The following is a 16,733-nucleotide window of genomic DNA, read 5'->3' as shown; positions in this document are numbered from 1 at the left end:
GACATAATCCTGGCCAGGACTCATGCTACACGCTATGCAGGTATGGACTGCTATGCTTACTGTTTCCTTTTCACATACAGCTTCTCCTTGTGTTCTTCTTACAATCTTGAGAATTAAGAGGAGCAAATACTTATTCCTCCAATTGTCTGATGAGGGAACCAAAATTTGGAAATGTTTAAGGGACTTGATTTCAGGTAACAATAATATTAATGGCTGTATTATTTTGAAGACTTGCTTTTCTGTAATAGCATCATTTACAGTACAGTTTCTACAATAGCCCTGTTATATAGAAATTATGAACCCATAAGAAAATAATATGCAGAGTGTTAAGGTAGTCTGGTCTAAAGATAAAGTATTATTAAATAGTGAACAGGGGTTTTTGATCCAGGGTTCAGAATTAAGGTGTTTCATTCCCATTTGGGGTATTTTCTTTTTTTTTTTTTTTACCATGTATCACAGTGATAGTTTTCACCTTTCCACTATCTCTGTTTGGAATTTCTCAAAAGTTCTTGACAATTTCTTAGAAAACTCATTTGAATTTTTTTTTTCTTTTGTGAACATTTGTTCCCAAACTGAAGTTCTAGAGGCAAACATCTTGCAAAAAATGGATGAGTTTTTTAACTTTCTTCAAGCATCTTGAGACACACATTTTCTTAGAAATCAGTAGAACACTATTTGATTTGTTGATAATGCTAATAAAATAGATAAGCAATTTAATCATTGATAATCTCATGTTGGTGGGTTGTTTCCTGATTAACTGTGCCATCATTAATTAGTTCACTTTGGAATTATTCTCATTATTTTTACTTAAAGACTTCCTCATCTAAAGCCTTCCCCAAACTATTCTCTAGTGTTTTTCTTTCTGTTGACCAACTTGTAAATTCTATTCCAGAAAGGCAATTATCAAGGCCATTACTCATTAAACTCATTCATACCCATTGACCCTGACTCACTCGATGAGTCGAGTTTCCCGTCCTTCCTTTTTCCATCAGTGCAATTTTCAACTGTTGTTCAAGAAACACTCTTGACCAAACTTCCCATAACTATCCTCAATTACTATATACTTCATCAGTAGGTCTATTTCTAGCATTCTTATATACTTCATCATCCGTCCAGTCCAGAGAGGTGTTTTGTTTGTGTGTTTGTTTTTGTGTGTGTTTTCTTTGTCCTAATAAGTTCCTTAAAAGTTTCTACATGATAAAATATTTCACAGTACTAGAGAAAGCATTGTATTATAAACACATAAAGAGTGTGATTAGACTTTAAAATGAGCTGTTACTTTTATCTAGAAATTTCAATCACAATGGAAAGTAAGGAGACCCAAGCTATTCTGGGAAAAAAATTTTTTAAGTCATTATGATTAGGTTTACATGACAATAAGCCTTCAGTAATATGGAAATTTAAGCACATTTGGCTGAAACTTTAAGTTTTTAACTTCAGTATTATATTTTTGGCAATTTTGCTGTATCATTAAAAACAGTTGCCTTTGACATTACTTAAAAACCTCCAGTTTAGGGCTTCCCTGGTGGCGCAGTGGTTGAGAGTCCGCCTGCCGATGCAGGGGACACGGGTTCGTGCCCCGGTCCGGGAAGATCCCACATGCCGCGGAGCGGCTAGGCCCGTGACCATGTCCGCTGAGCCTGCGCGTCCGGAGCCTGTGCTCCGCAACGGGAGAGGAAATCTCCAGTTTAAATGGTTTGAAATCTCATTTGGTCAGGAATGTACATTACCCACTACATTTTACTTTTCTAGGCATTGTTTGTGTTCTAAAGTGAAATTCAGCATAAGCTATGTACTTCACCAAGGTTATTATTCTTGGTGGTGTTAGTGAAAAATCTGTTACTCCACTGAAAAGACCTTACATTGAGGTCTATCCCTGTAATCACTTTTATTATAAAACTACTTCCGGTTCTAGGACGAATCACAAGAAGACTACTTTTAAGATTTTTTTCCTTCAGAGAGAATCATTGAAGTTTTTCCTCCTATGCTGTCAAAAAATATCCATTATTTAATATATCAGCATTTATACATGTTTATATATATAAGTAATATGTAAGTCATAAATCACACATATATATATGTGTGTATATATATAGATACATCAATATATGTATGTCTACAGACACGCAGACACATATACGCACACATAATGACACAGTTGAGTATATTGTGAATTAGCAGATAGCACCTATTCAAACCAAAAATATTCAATAAAATGTTCAGGTAATAACTGCTTCCTCCAACCAAATCTTGTCAGACTCCTGTGGTTTTGTAATAGAAACCTACCCCACAGTTTGTGCTTCTTCCTTGCCAAACTACTGTCATATCTCCTAACTGTGCATAGTTCAGTCAAGAAGGGTTTTATTATGTTAATAATTGCATTGCCTGCAGGCTTTTTGATGTTGCATTCCCCCTGCAGAATAGAAACAGATTTCATAGAAATATCATTAAAGCTGTTAACTACAGGAGAAAAAAAATCAAAGAGGCAATCAAAGCATGCACTTTATTATCAATAAATGCAAATAGTTTCAGAAATGGTTTGCATTTGAAACACATTCAGTGAGGATATCATTGGAAATGGAAGCTGCTGCTTAAATAAGAGAGCTTTGTGGCCTAAATCCATTTGGATCACCACAGATAATTATTTAGATCCCTTGCTATCCATTTTTAAAAATGGACTTAAGAATCATTTTTGTATTAGCACATGAATAAGAAGGTAGACTCACCCTCAGAATTCTGGCCTGAATTGAAGACATGTGAATTATAGGTCATTATTTGAATGACAACACATGTGATTTTTTTTTTTTTTAATGCACAGTTACTTTAGTTCTTAAAAAAAAAAAAGTATTTGGTGGCTGTTAAATTAATGATTTAGGAACACTGTACTAAGCAATCATTTTGAAAAGACTTTAAATATTCAAACGTTCAACTAGGTATTCTCTGACACTAACATTTGTCTTCATTTCGGACTACCAGCTGCGAAACATCAGTGTAATGGTGAAAAGATATCAGCCTCATTCAGTATTGTGATGACAGAGACATGTCTTGATCCTTCTAAAGTTTTTTCTATGAAAACCTTATATTCACATTCTTATTTGGAAGACGTTATTTAAACTCCCATTTTTAGAAGCATATATTTGATAAATCATAATTTGGAATTTAGTGTGCTCAATACAAATATCAAATTACAGTACAGAGAAGTCAGGAAGGTAGACAAATAGATATTAGAATAGACACAGAGCAAGAGAAAGGAAAGGAAAATAAAAAAGGTATTAATTTGTATATGCTGTTTGATTTTTTGATCATCAGAAGTCCTAACATTTGGAAAATCTAAAATATTTGATGAATTAAACCAGATGAATTCAAATGCATTTGATTTACCCATGATTTGCAAAATGACATAGAACCATCTATTTCACAAATGTTTCAGCTTATGAAACAGTATAGCATTTTATTAAAAGTTGAAGATATCTATTTTAAAGTGAAATTATTGCCATATTTCCCATTATAAAGTAATTAATAAGCACTACAAATGATTTGATGATAGAGTCACTGATTTTCAGAGTCAAAAGAAATCAGAGATATTATCTAATCCACTGGGAGCTACCACTTAGGAAATTGTAGACCTTAATGATGGAAACTTTGTACCCTACAACTCAAATAATGTACATATTACATTTTTGAAAGTATGCAGACAATTTCAGGGGGTCCATGGACACCTTGGTCTTTGATGCCAATGACTGGTCTCTATCATGAGTAGGGACAAGAAATCATACCTTCTGACTCTTTTCTTAATTAATCAAGTAGCTCATTAAACTGTAATATTTTTTCCCCCCACCCCACTTACCTACTCATACATATATAGAACACAGACATACATCCTGTCATCAGTATAATTATATGTGATAAATCATGCCTTATTAAAGATTCAGCCAACTTTGTATGCCATCTTTAGGTTAATATGCAATAAGAACTCATTATAAAGTACCCTGTTACACTATAAACTTATATATAGTCAGAAATTCCTGTTCCTAGTACAAATAGTGACATGTAATACAGCTCATTTACTCTAGCATAGGTATTTAATTTGTTCTTAGGTACAGGTGTTATAATGAATTTGTACTGTAATGCAATATTGAAATTTAAAAAGGTAGTTGGTTAGGTTGACATTGATTGATGAGTTACTTGCATAGATTATGCATCTATTCTGAAATCTTTCCATTCTTTGAAGAAAGAGGTAACTGGAATAGAGATGGAGAGAAATTAGATGCAGTTTGCCACAAAATTATTGTCCAACTGTGGGGATCAGTGGGGATTATTAAAGACATCTTGGAAATGATGAGTGGTTAAACCCATTAAGGCTCTTGACTGACATGCTAAAATGTAATGAAGTGGAAGGCTGAAGCTGTTAACTGTATTGATTTCACATCTGATTCCTATTGTTGAACATCTTTGAGTCTTCCGTTTTCCTCTTTTTCTTTCTTTCTAATATGCATATAATGAATCACTTATTGAAAAGTGTGTAAGTTATGTATAAATATAGTTTATAGACATAGGTCTGAATAAATACACAAGTACATATATATATATATCAATATATGTATATGTACTTGTGTGTGTATATACAGATATACACACACACAAGCACATATGCATATTTCCACAATCAACATAAAACACAATATATTATCCACAGGCCGATGTTAGAGCTATAATTCAAAAGGAAAATATTAGGGAATTCAGGAATTTGAATTTATAGTACTGTTGTGCAGAAGAGTAAGCATGTAATAGCTTATGTTGTTACCTAACCAAACTTGCCTCTGTTCTCACCTGCACGGTAAAGCCAATCTGTTGACACTGGGTTATAGTGAAGGAAAGTACAGCATTTATTGCACGGCACCAAGCAAGGAGAATGGGCAGCTCATGTTCAAAAGTCCCAAACTCCTCAATGGCTTTCAGGGAAGAGGTTTTAAAGGCAAAGTGAGGGAGGGGGCCACAGGGTGTCTGATCAGCTCATGCAGAATTCTCGAATTGGTTGGCTTCAAGGTGAAGTTTTGCATCATCAAACTTCTTCTTTTCAACCGGTCCAGGGTCTGCGTGCTTGCGGTCAGCAGTTTTCATGTGGTGGGGGTGTGCTTCCTGTAAAAACAACTCAGGCCTTCATCTGTATCTTTCAGGGAACTGGGAGTTGGGTGATTCTGCTCTGTGGCAGATTTATAGTCTAAATTGTTACCAGTTTCCTGACCCAACAGCTATTCTTTGTTTCTACGTCTTCACATTTCCTAATCATTAACTCTTTTTATTATTATTAATTAATTTATTTATTTTATTTTATTTATTTTTGGCTGCTAATGATTAACTCTTGAGCCAGCCTTTTGAGACTCAAGGGAGGCTTGGGAGACTAAAGCAGAAGCCTTTTACTTCAAAGGACAAGGACACAGGGGCTTGTACATGGTTTCAATCCCCCTTTTCTTTGATAGTGCTCAGTCTTGAGGGGAACAGGTTTAGGAGAAGAAAGGGAGTAAAGTTTTGGATAGAGGAGTTAATCATAAACTTGGCAGAGGAACTCAGTTTTAGGGGAACTCAGTTTCAAAGTAAAACAGAGTCTTGGCACTATCCAGGAATGCTGTGAAAAAGAATGTCCCACGTGCAGGTGGTATTTTGGTCTGGATGATTAACTCTTTCTCTCTATCTCTCTATCTCTCTATCTATATACAGGCAGACCTCATTTTATTGTGCTTTGCTTTATTGCACTTTGCAGACACTACATTTTTTACAAATTGAAGATCTGTGGCAACCCTGTCTTGAACAAGTCTCTTGGCACCAGTTTTCCAATGGCATTTGCTCACTTCCCTGTCTCTATGTCACATTTTGGTAATTCTTGCAATATTTCAGAATTTTTCATGATTATTCTGTTTGTCATGGTGATCTGTGATCAATAATCTTTGATGTTGCTCTTGTAAGTCTTTTGGAGTTCCACAAACTGCACCCATATAAAGAAGGTGAACTTAACTGATAAATGTTGGATGTGTTCTGACTGCTCCACTGACAGGCCACTCCCCTCTCCCTCTCTCCTCAGGCCTCCTTATTCCTTCAGGCACAACAATAGTGAAATTAGGTCAATTAATAACCTTAGAATGACCTCTGAGTGTTCAAGTGAAAGGAAGAGTCAATCGATGTGGCAAACTGCATTGTTGTCTTATTTTAAGAAAATGCCACAGCTGCCCCAGGCTTTAGCACCACCACCCTGATCAGTCAGCCGCCACCAACATCAAGGCAAGACCCTCCCCCTGCAAAAAGATTATGGCTCACTGAGGTTTCAGATGATAGTTAGCATTTTTTAGCAATGAAGTATTTTTAAATTATGTACATTTTTTTTAGACATAAGGCACACTTAACAGAATACAGTACAGTGTAAACATGACTTTTTATAGGCACTGGGAAATGAAAAATTTTGGTTTCCTTTATTGTGATAATTGCTTTATTGGGGTGGTCTGGAACCTAATATACAGTATCTCCAAGGTATGCCCATATGTCTGTACAGTTGTCCCTCAGTATCTTCATTGGCATTGATTTCAGGGCTCCCCCATTGATACCAAAATCTGAAGATGCTTAAGTATCCTACATAAAATGAGGTAGTATTTGTATTTGCATATAACCTACACATATCCTCCAGTATATTTAATCTGGATTAATTATTAATATCTCTAGATTACTTATAACACCTAATACAATCTAAATGCTATGTGAATAGTTGTAAGTAAAATGTAAATGCTATGTAAATAGTTGCCACAGTACAGCAAATTCAAGTTTTGGTTTTTGGAACATTCTGGAATTTTTTGTTTTTTTTGTATTTTTGAACTGAACTGAGGTTGGTTGAATCCAGACATGCAGAAACTGCAGGTATGTATATCTATACATATACTGTATATACCTATATCTATCTCTCTCTGTATATATCTGTGCGTGTGTGTGTATATATATATATATATATATGAGTGTATATCTATATCTGTATTTATGTATATAAATATATATGTATATATGAAATGGAAATAAAAATAAACAAATGGGACCTAATAAAACTTAAAAGCTTTTGCACAGCAAAGGAAACCATAAACAAGATGAAAAGACAACCCTCAGAATGGGAGAAAATATTTGCAAATGAAGCAACTGACAAAGGATTAATCTCCAAAATATAAAAGCAGCTCATGCAGCTCAATATCAAGAAAACAAATAACCCAATCCAAAAATGGGCAGAAGACCTAAATAGACATTTCTCCAAAGAAGATATACAGATTGCCAACAAACACATGAAAGGGTGCTCAACATCACTAATCATTAGAAAAATGCAAATCAAAAGTACAGTGCAATATCATCTCACACCTGTCAGGATGGCCATCATGAAAAAATCTAGAAAAAATAAATGCTGCAGAGGGTGTGGAGAAAAGGGAACGCTCTTGCACTGTTGGTGGGAATGTAAATTGATTCAGCCACTATGGAGAACAGTATGGAGGGTCCTTAAAAAACTAAAAATAGAACTACCATATGACCCAGCGATCCCACTACTGGGCATATACCCAGAGAAAACCATAATTCAAAAAGAGACATGAATCCCAATGTTCATTGCAGCATTATTTACAATAGCCAGCTCATGGAAGAAACCTAAATGCCCATCGACAGATGAATGGATAAAGAAGATGTGGTATATATATACAATGGAATATTACTCAGCAATAAAAAGGAATGAAATTGGGTCATTTGTAGAGACGTGGATTGATCTACAGACCGTCATACAGAGTGAAGTAAGTCAGAAAGAGAGAAACAAATATCGTATATTAACACATATATATGGAACCTAGAAAAATGGTACAGATGAACAGGTTTGCAGCATAGAAATTAAGACACAGATGTAGAGAACAAGTGAATGGACACCAAGGGGGGAAAGTGGTGGGGGGTGGGGTGGTGGTTTGATGAATTGGGAGATTGGGATTGACATGTATACACTGATGTGTATAAAATAGATAACTATTAAGAACCTGCTGTATTAAAAAAAAAATAAAAAAATAAAAATGAATGCTCATATATCACTTAACTGACATTTCTCTGTAAAATTTATTAAATTATTCAGTTTCTAAAGAGTCTTTGGTTTATGTGGAAGAATAATTCATTTTTACTTAGGTTTAGACAGTTCACAATTCTAATCAATACTTTATATATAATAAAAAAATAAAAAGGTAGTTGGTTAGGCTGGCATTGATTGATGAGTTGCTTACATTTGAATAGATTAGATTAGATTGGATTGGATTAGATTAGATTAATTTCATGTAATTCATGATAACATAGGATTATAGTATTTTTATCTTCATATATGAGGATATTAAAGAAACTCTACCGATTCAATCAGATCATGAAATAAATTATATTTTAAAACATAAAGTAGGAAATTATCTTATTCTAAAATACAATCCTTTTTCAGAAAAAGACGATTGGAAACTTTACACTAACAAGTCAAATGTAATCTATGAAAACACATACTGTTGTCTGTGAATGCTTAAACTAAATGCTCTGAATGTTCCTTTTTACTTCCGGTATCTATTATCTCTGTTTGAAATTGTTCTGGATTCCCAAGTACACTTTTTTTCCCTGATGGTGTCCAGTGACCATTAGGAAGCGAGAATAATTCAACTGGTGAACAGATGATTGGGATTGACACTACCGGTATGTCCTGAATCCAAATTATGGTACTTACTGCCTGATGTTGTCCCACTGGTAACTACGCCACATGTACATTTAAAGAAATTATACTGTGGGCAAAGTGTACACAGACTCTCATGTATACAAGAAACACGGACATATATAGCAGCTTTAGTTCTTATCAGGTGTGTTAGGAAAATACAATGTTCTGATCACTCATAGTGACAATGCTGAATCAACAAAACCAAACGAGTTAGACTATGTATTTTAGGCTTGTGATTTACCATAACATTTGGTAACTGCATATAAAGCCCTTCACTTGACACACATTTATTGATTACTTTCTCTATACCTAGCCTTGTGCCTATCTCTGGAGAAGACAGCTGTTCTTACTGTTTGGGAAACTCAGTGAAGGATTTGGACCATTCTCCTAACAGCCAGGACACTAAGCAGCCGTGGCTGGAATCATCAGGGGAGGAGTATGGTCTAATGTTTGTTATTGTTGGGGTGTTGCCTTGAGCTGCAGCATCCGTGTAGTTTCTTCTCCACAACACCTGATGGAAGTGATTGATCCCCACGCACTCAAAAAGTCATAGACAGGCTTTGCATCCTCCCGCCTCCCCCTGCCCGCCATGTGCCCCTACCATGCTAAGTGGCCCTTTCAGCTTGTCCTTCCAGATTCTCAGGTGGCTCACTCTGGGTGCATGGGTCATTTCTAGATTCTCTCCCAGCCACACCCGGAGCCTCAGGAAACTCTGAGTGACACAGGCACTCTTCACACCCCTGCCTCCTTAGCAAAGTTGCCACTGACTCTGCATGTGGTGATTCAGGTGAAGTGCAAACTCATTTTCTTCTTTGTTCCTCAAATATTGAAAACATTTTAAATTGTTTCACATCACCCCATTGTGCTCCAGTAGAACAGATAAGCAGAAACTCCCCAAGCATTGCCTCCCCTTCCTTTCTCCCAGACATGTCCTGGAAACCTTTCTTGAATGTGTTACATGTCACAGTGGGACTGATGGCTTTGGAGTTTGGCCATTTTAAAATCTGAATCTTTTCTCTCAGAATAAGCCCTGTTCTTAGTAAGCAATGCCCCTTCACTTTCGCCATGGGAGAGCTAGAAAGGACACATTCAATCACATTCAGTTAATACTTTACACATGAATGGACTGCACAAATATGCTCTATGTGAACTTTCAAAATCCTGGTTACCTCACATTCAACATATATCTTAAGCGGTTCATTCAATCTCGCTGCTGTTTCTGCTCCTTTCTCTATCTCCCTTCCATAGAAGAACAGTAGATTCTGAATCAGAAATGTCCCTTCTTGAAACGTTTGCATTGTCTTTGTGAGTATATAAGTAATCAAAGAAGTATGCAAGTCATCAGTGTTTTTACTAATATTATTTAAAATATTGTACTTTGAAAATCTCGTTGAAGAGTTATCAGCAGGCAAATTTTGAGTTTGCTTTTTTTCCCCATGGAAGAAAACGTCTGCTTCATTACAATACAATTCTAACTGCATCACTATAAACTTTGACACAGGCAAGACTTGCCACTGTTCAACAATGTCTACTAAAGTCTCCTTTGTATGTGAAATAAGGGATTTTCCGTAGAAAAATTACTGCTTCATGGAAGAGTACTGACGTGGGGATACTCTCATGAAATGTCTATCAAAATACAAGTGTTTGGGACTCCGAGTTCTCCCTTTGGAAGAAAGGACATGTAAAAGAAGAATGAGGAAGGCAAGAATGACCCCATCCATGGACTGGAATGGGAGGAATCTCTGTAGAGTCATGAAAAATAGCATATGGATCTGTGTATTTGAGTACATGTATCCACCTAAACGTTCTTCTGTGTACCTGTGTGTACACATTCATGTGTTTCTTGTTCACCCAGAGAACCCAGAGGCATTGATAAAAAGCATACTCCCAATGTAGTAGCTCCACACAGATTGTTTATTAGTTGTAAGCAATGGAGCAGAGGGCTGGTGTCTGGGGGGATGCAGGGGACCACTTAACTCTACAGTGGAGAAATCTGATAGTACCTTGACCTGCTATTCAAAATTAACATGAATGATGGTACAGAGATCTTATGCCTCTGGATGTGATGCCTTGAGAAGGACTGACATCGCTTGCATTTTGTTTCAGCAACAAATGTATAACCTAAATTCAGTATGAAGAAATAAAGACAAACCCAAAATGAAGAACATTCTATTAATTAAAATAGAACCCAGCAATCCCACTCCTGGACATATACCCAGAGAAAACCATAATTCAAAAAGATACATGCACCCCAATGTTCATTGCAGCACTATTTACAATAGCCAGGACATGGAAGCAACCTAAATGTCCACCAGCAGAGGAATGGATAGAGAAGATGTGGTACATATATACAATGGAATATTACTCAGCCATAAAAAAGAAAATAATGCCATTTGCAGCTACATGGATGGACCTAGAGATTGTCATACTGAGTGAAGTAAGTCAGACCAGAAAGACGAATATCACATGATATCACTTATATGTGGAATCTAAAAATAAAGGGTACAAGTGAATTTATTTACAAAACAGAAGTAGAGCCACGGATGTAGAAAACAAACTTACAGTTACCAGGGTATTGGGGAGAAGGGGGGATAAATTGGGAGATTGGGACTGACCTATACACACTACTATATATAAAATAGTTGACTAATAAGAACCCACTGTATAGCACAGGGAACTCTACTCAGTACTCTGTAATGGCCTATACGGGAAAAGAATCTTTAAAAATACAGGAGTGGATATATGTATATGTATAACTGATTCACTTTGCTGTACACCTGAAACTAACACAACATTGTAAATCAACTATACTCCAATAAAAATTTTTTTAAAAATATATATATATATATATATAAATGTCCTAAAAAATAAAGAAAGTCTTTTGAACTGTTTCAGTATAAAGCAGACTAAAGAGATATGGTAAAGAAATTCAAACTTAACCATGAACTGGATCCTCAGTTAGAGATGAAAATGCTACATAAATGACACTATTGAGTCAGTTGACACAGATGACGATTAGTGATATTTTATTACTATAAAATGCACTGAAGTTGACAACTATATTATTCGTGCACACGTTAATTCTTAGGAAATATGCATTAAAGAATTTCGGGGTAGAGAGCCCGATTGGTGCAACTAAATCTCAATAGATAGATAGATAGATAATTGAGAGAGAGAATGATAAAGTTTATAGAACCAAGTGTTAATAATGGGTAAATCTTGGTAAAGGGAACAAGGGTGTTCTATGTACTCTTCTCATTCTTAACGTTTTCTATAGGTATAAAATGTCTTCCAAATAAGTTTTTAAGAAATTATTAATAATCAGTTGTTAAGGTGAAAAGAATGCAATTGTCAATAATAACGATTCTCCAGATTTGGGGACTGGTGGGAAAATATGTGAAGGTGACATTGATACCGACCAGGGTTCTTGGCCTTCCCCAATCAAGCAAGGCTTTATTGGGGCCCATGCTGCAGCAGGGAGGAGCGAAAACAAGTAACAGGTTCCCTTGCTCGCTCCCTGAGGAAGGGCGAACTGGTTCCTTCTATGGAGTGAGGGAAGGGGTGTGTCCAAGGATTCGGCCAGAGGGGTGTCTTAGGTGGTCTCCCCCCCCATTTGGTGGTGTTGAGTGCAGGAGGCATGCGCAGTACCCTACTTTTGCTCCCAACACCCTGTCTTTGCTCCCAGCTCTTCAGAAGTGGCAGTTGGGAATTTTTTTGGTCTTTTTGTGTATCCTTGTCCATAATTTGCCCCAACTGCACATGCACAGTTATTTTTAGTCCCTTATAGTTTCTTTGTATTCTGTTGCTTGGGGAGAGGTTTGTCCAGGTGCACTGCAGCAATGGGTCCCGGCCCAGGTCCCAGCCTGTCTCAACATAAAATATGTTTCTGACGTGAGTATTTTTTTCCCCAAAAAATGTGTGAGCGGTAATGCCTTAAGGAGCTGGGTTCCATGGAACAAATTCTGAAAATGATCCAGAGACACAGGTTCCATTCCAATCTAAGAAGTATATCATCAGATGTCATGTCATCTGAGGTTTCATATGCTATTTCGCTATGGAAGTTCAAACTCACAAGAGTTGAATTAGAGGCCAAAAATGTATATCTATCTGTCCAAAGCTAGGTGGTATCTAAGGCTGGGGGAAGTACACAGCATGTTTAAGTTAAAGTTGTTGTTATGCTTGCAATGATGAGACTATTTGTTTATTTCAGATTATAGTAACTAATGTGATTATTGAATTTACCATTTACAAACCATATATTTAATTTCAGGTCCATAGGCACAAATAAAGAATTCTGCACATATTCAGAATTTGCAAATCTAAAACCAGAAGGATTTTCTTAACTCATTTCACACCCTAAACTGACTTGACCTTATGTTAGGCTATATATAGTCTTTAATAATCCTGTTTGGTGTGAATGTCATATATTTGCTGCAAATATATGGTTTAATAACAGGGTGCTACCACAGACCCCACTCGGGGTGTTACATAAAACACTGTGTATGCACCATGTTACATTTCTAAAACCTGAAAATTTTTGGATATAGAAACACATCTGGACATAACTGTTTTGGTTTAGTGATTGCAGACCTGTGTTTATCTAATTTCTTTAATGAACAAGCTTCTTATCCTTGATTAAGTGAAGTAATAGTTATGAGAGAAGATAGAATACTAGAAAGTAAAATTGAAGATTAAATCCTGAAATTAATTTAAAGGACCCAGATTTGGGCAAGATTTTAAAATGATGACTTAAATAAGGACAATGTGGTAAATTAACCGTAACTGTGCTGCCTATTTGAATTATAAGTAGGATCATGATGTACAAGTATTCTAATTGCATTTTCTCTTTTCCTTCTGCAGTTAGCAATACACAGGCAAAGGCCTACTTGCAAAGTGGAAAATTCTCCGTACTAAGAATTTAGATTAAGAATCCCACTCTTATTCAGCCATTACCCTAGTCACTTATACTCCTTGACCAGTTTCCTCAACCGTAAAATGAAATAAGTAATTTAGATTAATATAAGTCCTCTTCTGAATTTTAAAATGAAATGATTCTAAAATTTCATAACTTTCTATTTATATCCTATATTTTTATATTCTTATTCCATATGGTTCTAAAAATAGTACATGGTGCTATAATTTCCTTGAACTGTAAAAGATGAAATGCTGTTTGTTTTGAGAAAGAGGACCTTCTTGTACTAATCAATTTCTCTTGTAAACAGTGCAAGTTCCAGGGCCAGTAGAAAATCTGCAAGCCGTATCTACCTCACCTACCTCAGTTCTTATTACCTGGGAACCCCCTGCCTATGCAAATGGTCCAGTACAAGGTTACAGATTGTTCTGCACTGAAGTGTCCACGGGGAAGGAACAGGTAGGCAAGAGAATGGGCCCCACTCCTGTCACCTATCGGAGAAATTGCAGGAGATCTGCAGGCTCTTGATATAAACCAGTATCCAGCACATTAATTGGATAGCTGATCAGTTTTAAAGTAACTGTTATTGAAAATGTTAAGCAATTTAATTGAATTTGGGTGGTAAGAGAGGCAAATGGGCAATGAGATGAAGTTAATACAAAGGATGCAGATTTTTTGTTTGAGTATATTGTGGTCTGGGCCAGTGTAACCACATTTGAACGAGCCCATGTGGTTCCAGAAAAGTATTTGCATTTTCAGTCCTTATCCTAAGGGATGATCAATCTTATTTTCAGCAACTTCCGTCAAATTGCTTTTTTCATTCTTTTTTCATTCATATGTTTGATGTTATTTCTGTCCTCTCCCCACCATGGGACCGTCACCTATCACTTCTCGTTGTTTTCCGAATCACTTTACTCCTGAAGACTACCTTCTATTTTGCTTCTAATCTGTGGTTAGCACAGACATTGGAAAATAAACAAATTAGATTTTCATGTAAAGTAAGAGTAAATGAGTCTTAAGGGAGACACATGAAACTCAACTATTCTATTTTGTGACATATATATGACTACTGAGATGTTTACTTCCAGATTCTCAAGTTCATGTGGGAAAAGATACATAGACAAGTGGGTAGTTAAATAGGAAAGACCAGAAATGACCTTGGGATATTGAAGTTCTTATGATGTGTTGTGAAATTTGCCCATTATAGTGTGGTCTTCATGCTTCCACATACACTGCATGATAGATATTTTTCATTAAAATAAAATGTTTGCATTAGTTCTATTCAGAACAGTTCCAAGTTCCAAGTTATAGCATAAGAATTATTGAGATCCTCCTAAGTAATCATTCATTCCATTTTTTTTTGTTTACTGCTCCCATGCTATTTAGCTCTTATTTTCACCTTTCTATTCTACCCTTTTCCTACACATTTTAGTTCTTCAATAATGCATTTTACCAATTCATTTAAATAAATTAAAAAATAGTGTCACCCAAGATAGAGTGTGAGGATCATTGGGAAGAGCTGTATAATGGATCTTCTGGAGTGAACTGGCTCTGATTTGCTCAGTGACCTTCACCTCCATTACCTCATTTCTACATCTGTGAACTGCTGAAAACAATTCCAACTTAACCTCACAGCATTTTGAGAGATAATAATTGTAGCAAAGTATCTGTCAGTTTCCAGAATCTCAGGTATATTTCAGCACAAGAAGGAAGAATTCTATTGTTTCTTGGTAAATTATTCCATTTTGGGTACAGGAGCAACTCTCCCTTCCTGTGGATTTACAAACTGCCTTCTGCCTGTCAGGATTTTGGTGTGGGTGTTAATAGTGCACACCATTCAATGTATTGGGTGGTGTTAAACAAATTGGAACTTAATGACTCTAAAGATAGCATGGTGCTGCTTTAACTAGGGTCTACAGAGTGGTTTGGTCTTCAGTGGGGGAGTGTGTGTCACAATTTAGGTTTTATAACAACTCATAGTAAGGCTAAAGTGTAGTGAGTAAGAGTCTAACATCCAATTCACTGATTGCACAGAATGGCTGCCATTTCAGCTTTTACGTGTCTCCTGCATGACAGTTTTGGTGTTTTATGTCTCCAGAATATAGAGGTTGATGGACTATCTTATAAGCTGGAAGGCCTGAAAAAATTCACGGAATATAGTCTTCGATTCCTAGCTTACAATCGCTACGGACCAGGAGTATCTACTGATGACATAACTGTGGTTACACTTTCTGATGGTAAGTTATAGACAGTGAAATTTGACTCACATAGTTGTTATAATAATGAAATAATATTGGATATATGTCATAGATTCCATGTTCAAGGCTTCCTAACTAAAACTTCATGGAGTATACTAGCATACATTAGAAATTTGGCTAATTCACTCAAACTATCTATTACAGTCAAATTTAAACTTTGAAAAGGTATACACTCTGAATCAGGATATCCTAATTAGTCATCTTCAAAGTGTGACTGCTGCCTAAGAGCTCAGAGTCATTTCTTTGTGTGTGTTTCCCTTTATTCCTATAAATACAAACACATTTGTACATGTGTGTGGGCTAATTTACATCAGCATCTTTCTTTTGTTTCTCCTTCTAAACAGTGGTAGATGATTAAAAGTGTAAATGATGGACAGTCCTCCTACATATACGTATTGAAAGTATTAAAACTGAATATGAAAATTTATATTTTAGTTTTACCTTGCCTAACAAATGAAAGATGAGGCATATTTTTTAATGCCATAACAAAGCGAAAGAAATCTTAATGAAGTAGATGAATTTGACAAAGCAGTAGCAGAGGAAACTAGGGATCTAAAAATGGATGATAATGAAAGGTTGGAAGTTTAATGAAAAGTGAAAATAAAGCACAGCAGAGCATATGGTATGGGGCCAGTGACAATTCAGGCAGGTGCAGAAATGCAGAGATGTGACCTCCATGAATACTAAAAAGGCATCAAGCTATTTCTTTTCAGCAACGGTTTCCATGTTGGTATGTGTAATTCTATAAATTATTGATCTTTCGAATTTCAAAAAAATGACTTTAGTTTGTGATTCCTTGACTGAGCCAACCTTGCTTCAATCT

General features: G+C 36.0%; 1 protein-coding gene across 1 annotated transcript in view; it reads left to right on the top strand.

Annotated features, from left to right (window-relative positions):
* Positions 1–16,733, top strand: part of LOC125961282 (netrin receptor DCC-like) — a 292,487-nt gene that overhangs the window by 143,789 nt on the left and 131,965 nt on the right. Inside the window, exons 5-6 of the mRNA XM_049698140.1 lie at positions 13,963–14,111; positions 15,751–15,889. Coding sequence (XP_049554097.1) covers positions 13,963–14,111; positions 15,751–15,889 — 288 coding nt within the window. The remainder of the gene's footprint in view (positions 1–13,962; positions 14,112–15,750; positions 15,890–16,733) is intronic.

The sequence above is a fragment of the Orcinus orca genome, chromosome 15 (assembly GCF_937001465.1).
Source record: "Orcinus orca chromosome 15, mOrcOrc1.1, whole genome shotgun sequence".
Taxonomy (NCBI): Eukaryota; Metazoa; Chordata; class Mammalia; order Artiodactyla; family Delphinidae; genus Orcinus; species Orcinus orca.
The sequence above is the reverse complement of the archived record's forward strand: the minus strand, read 5'-3'. Positions and strand labels throughout refer to the sequence as shown.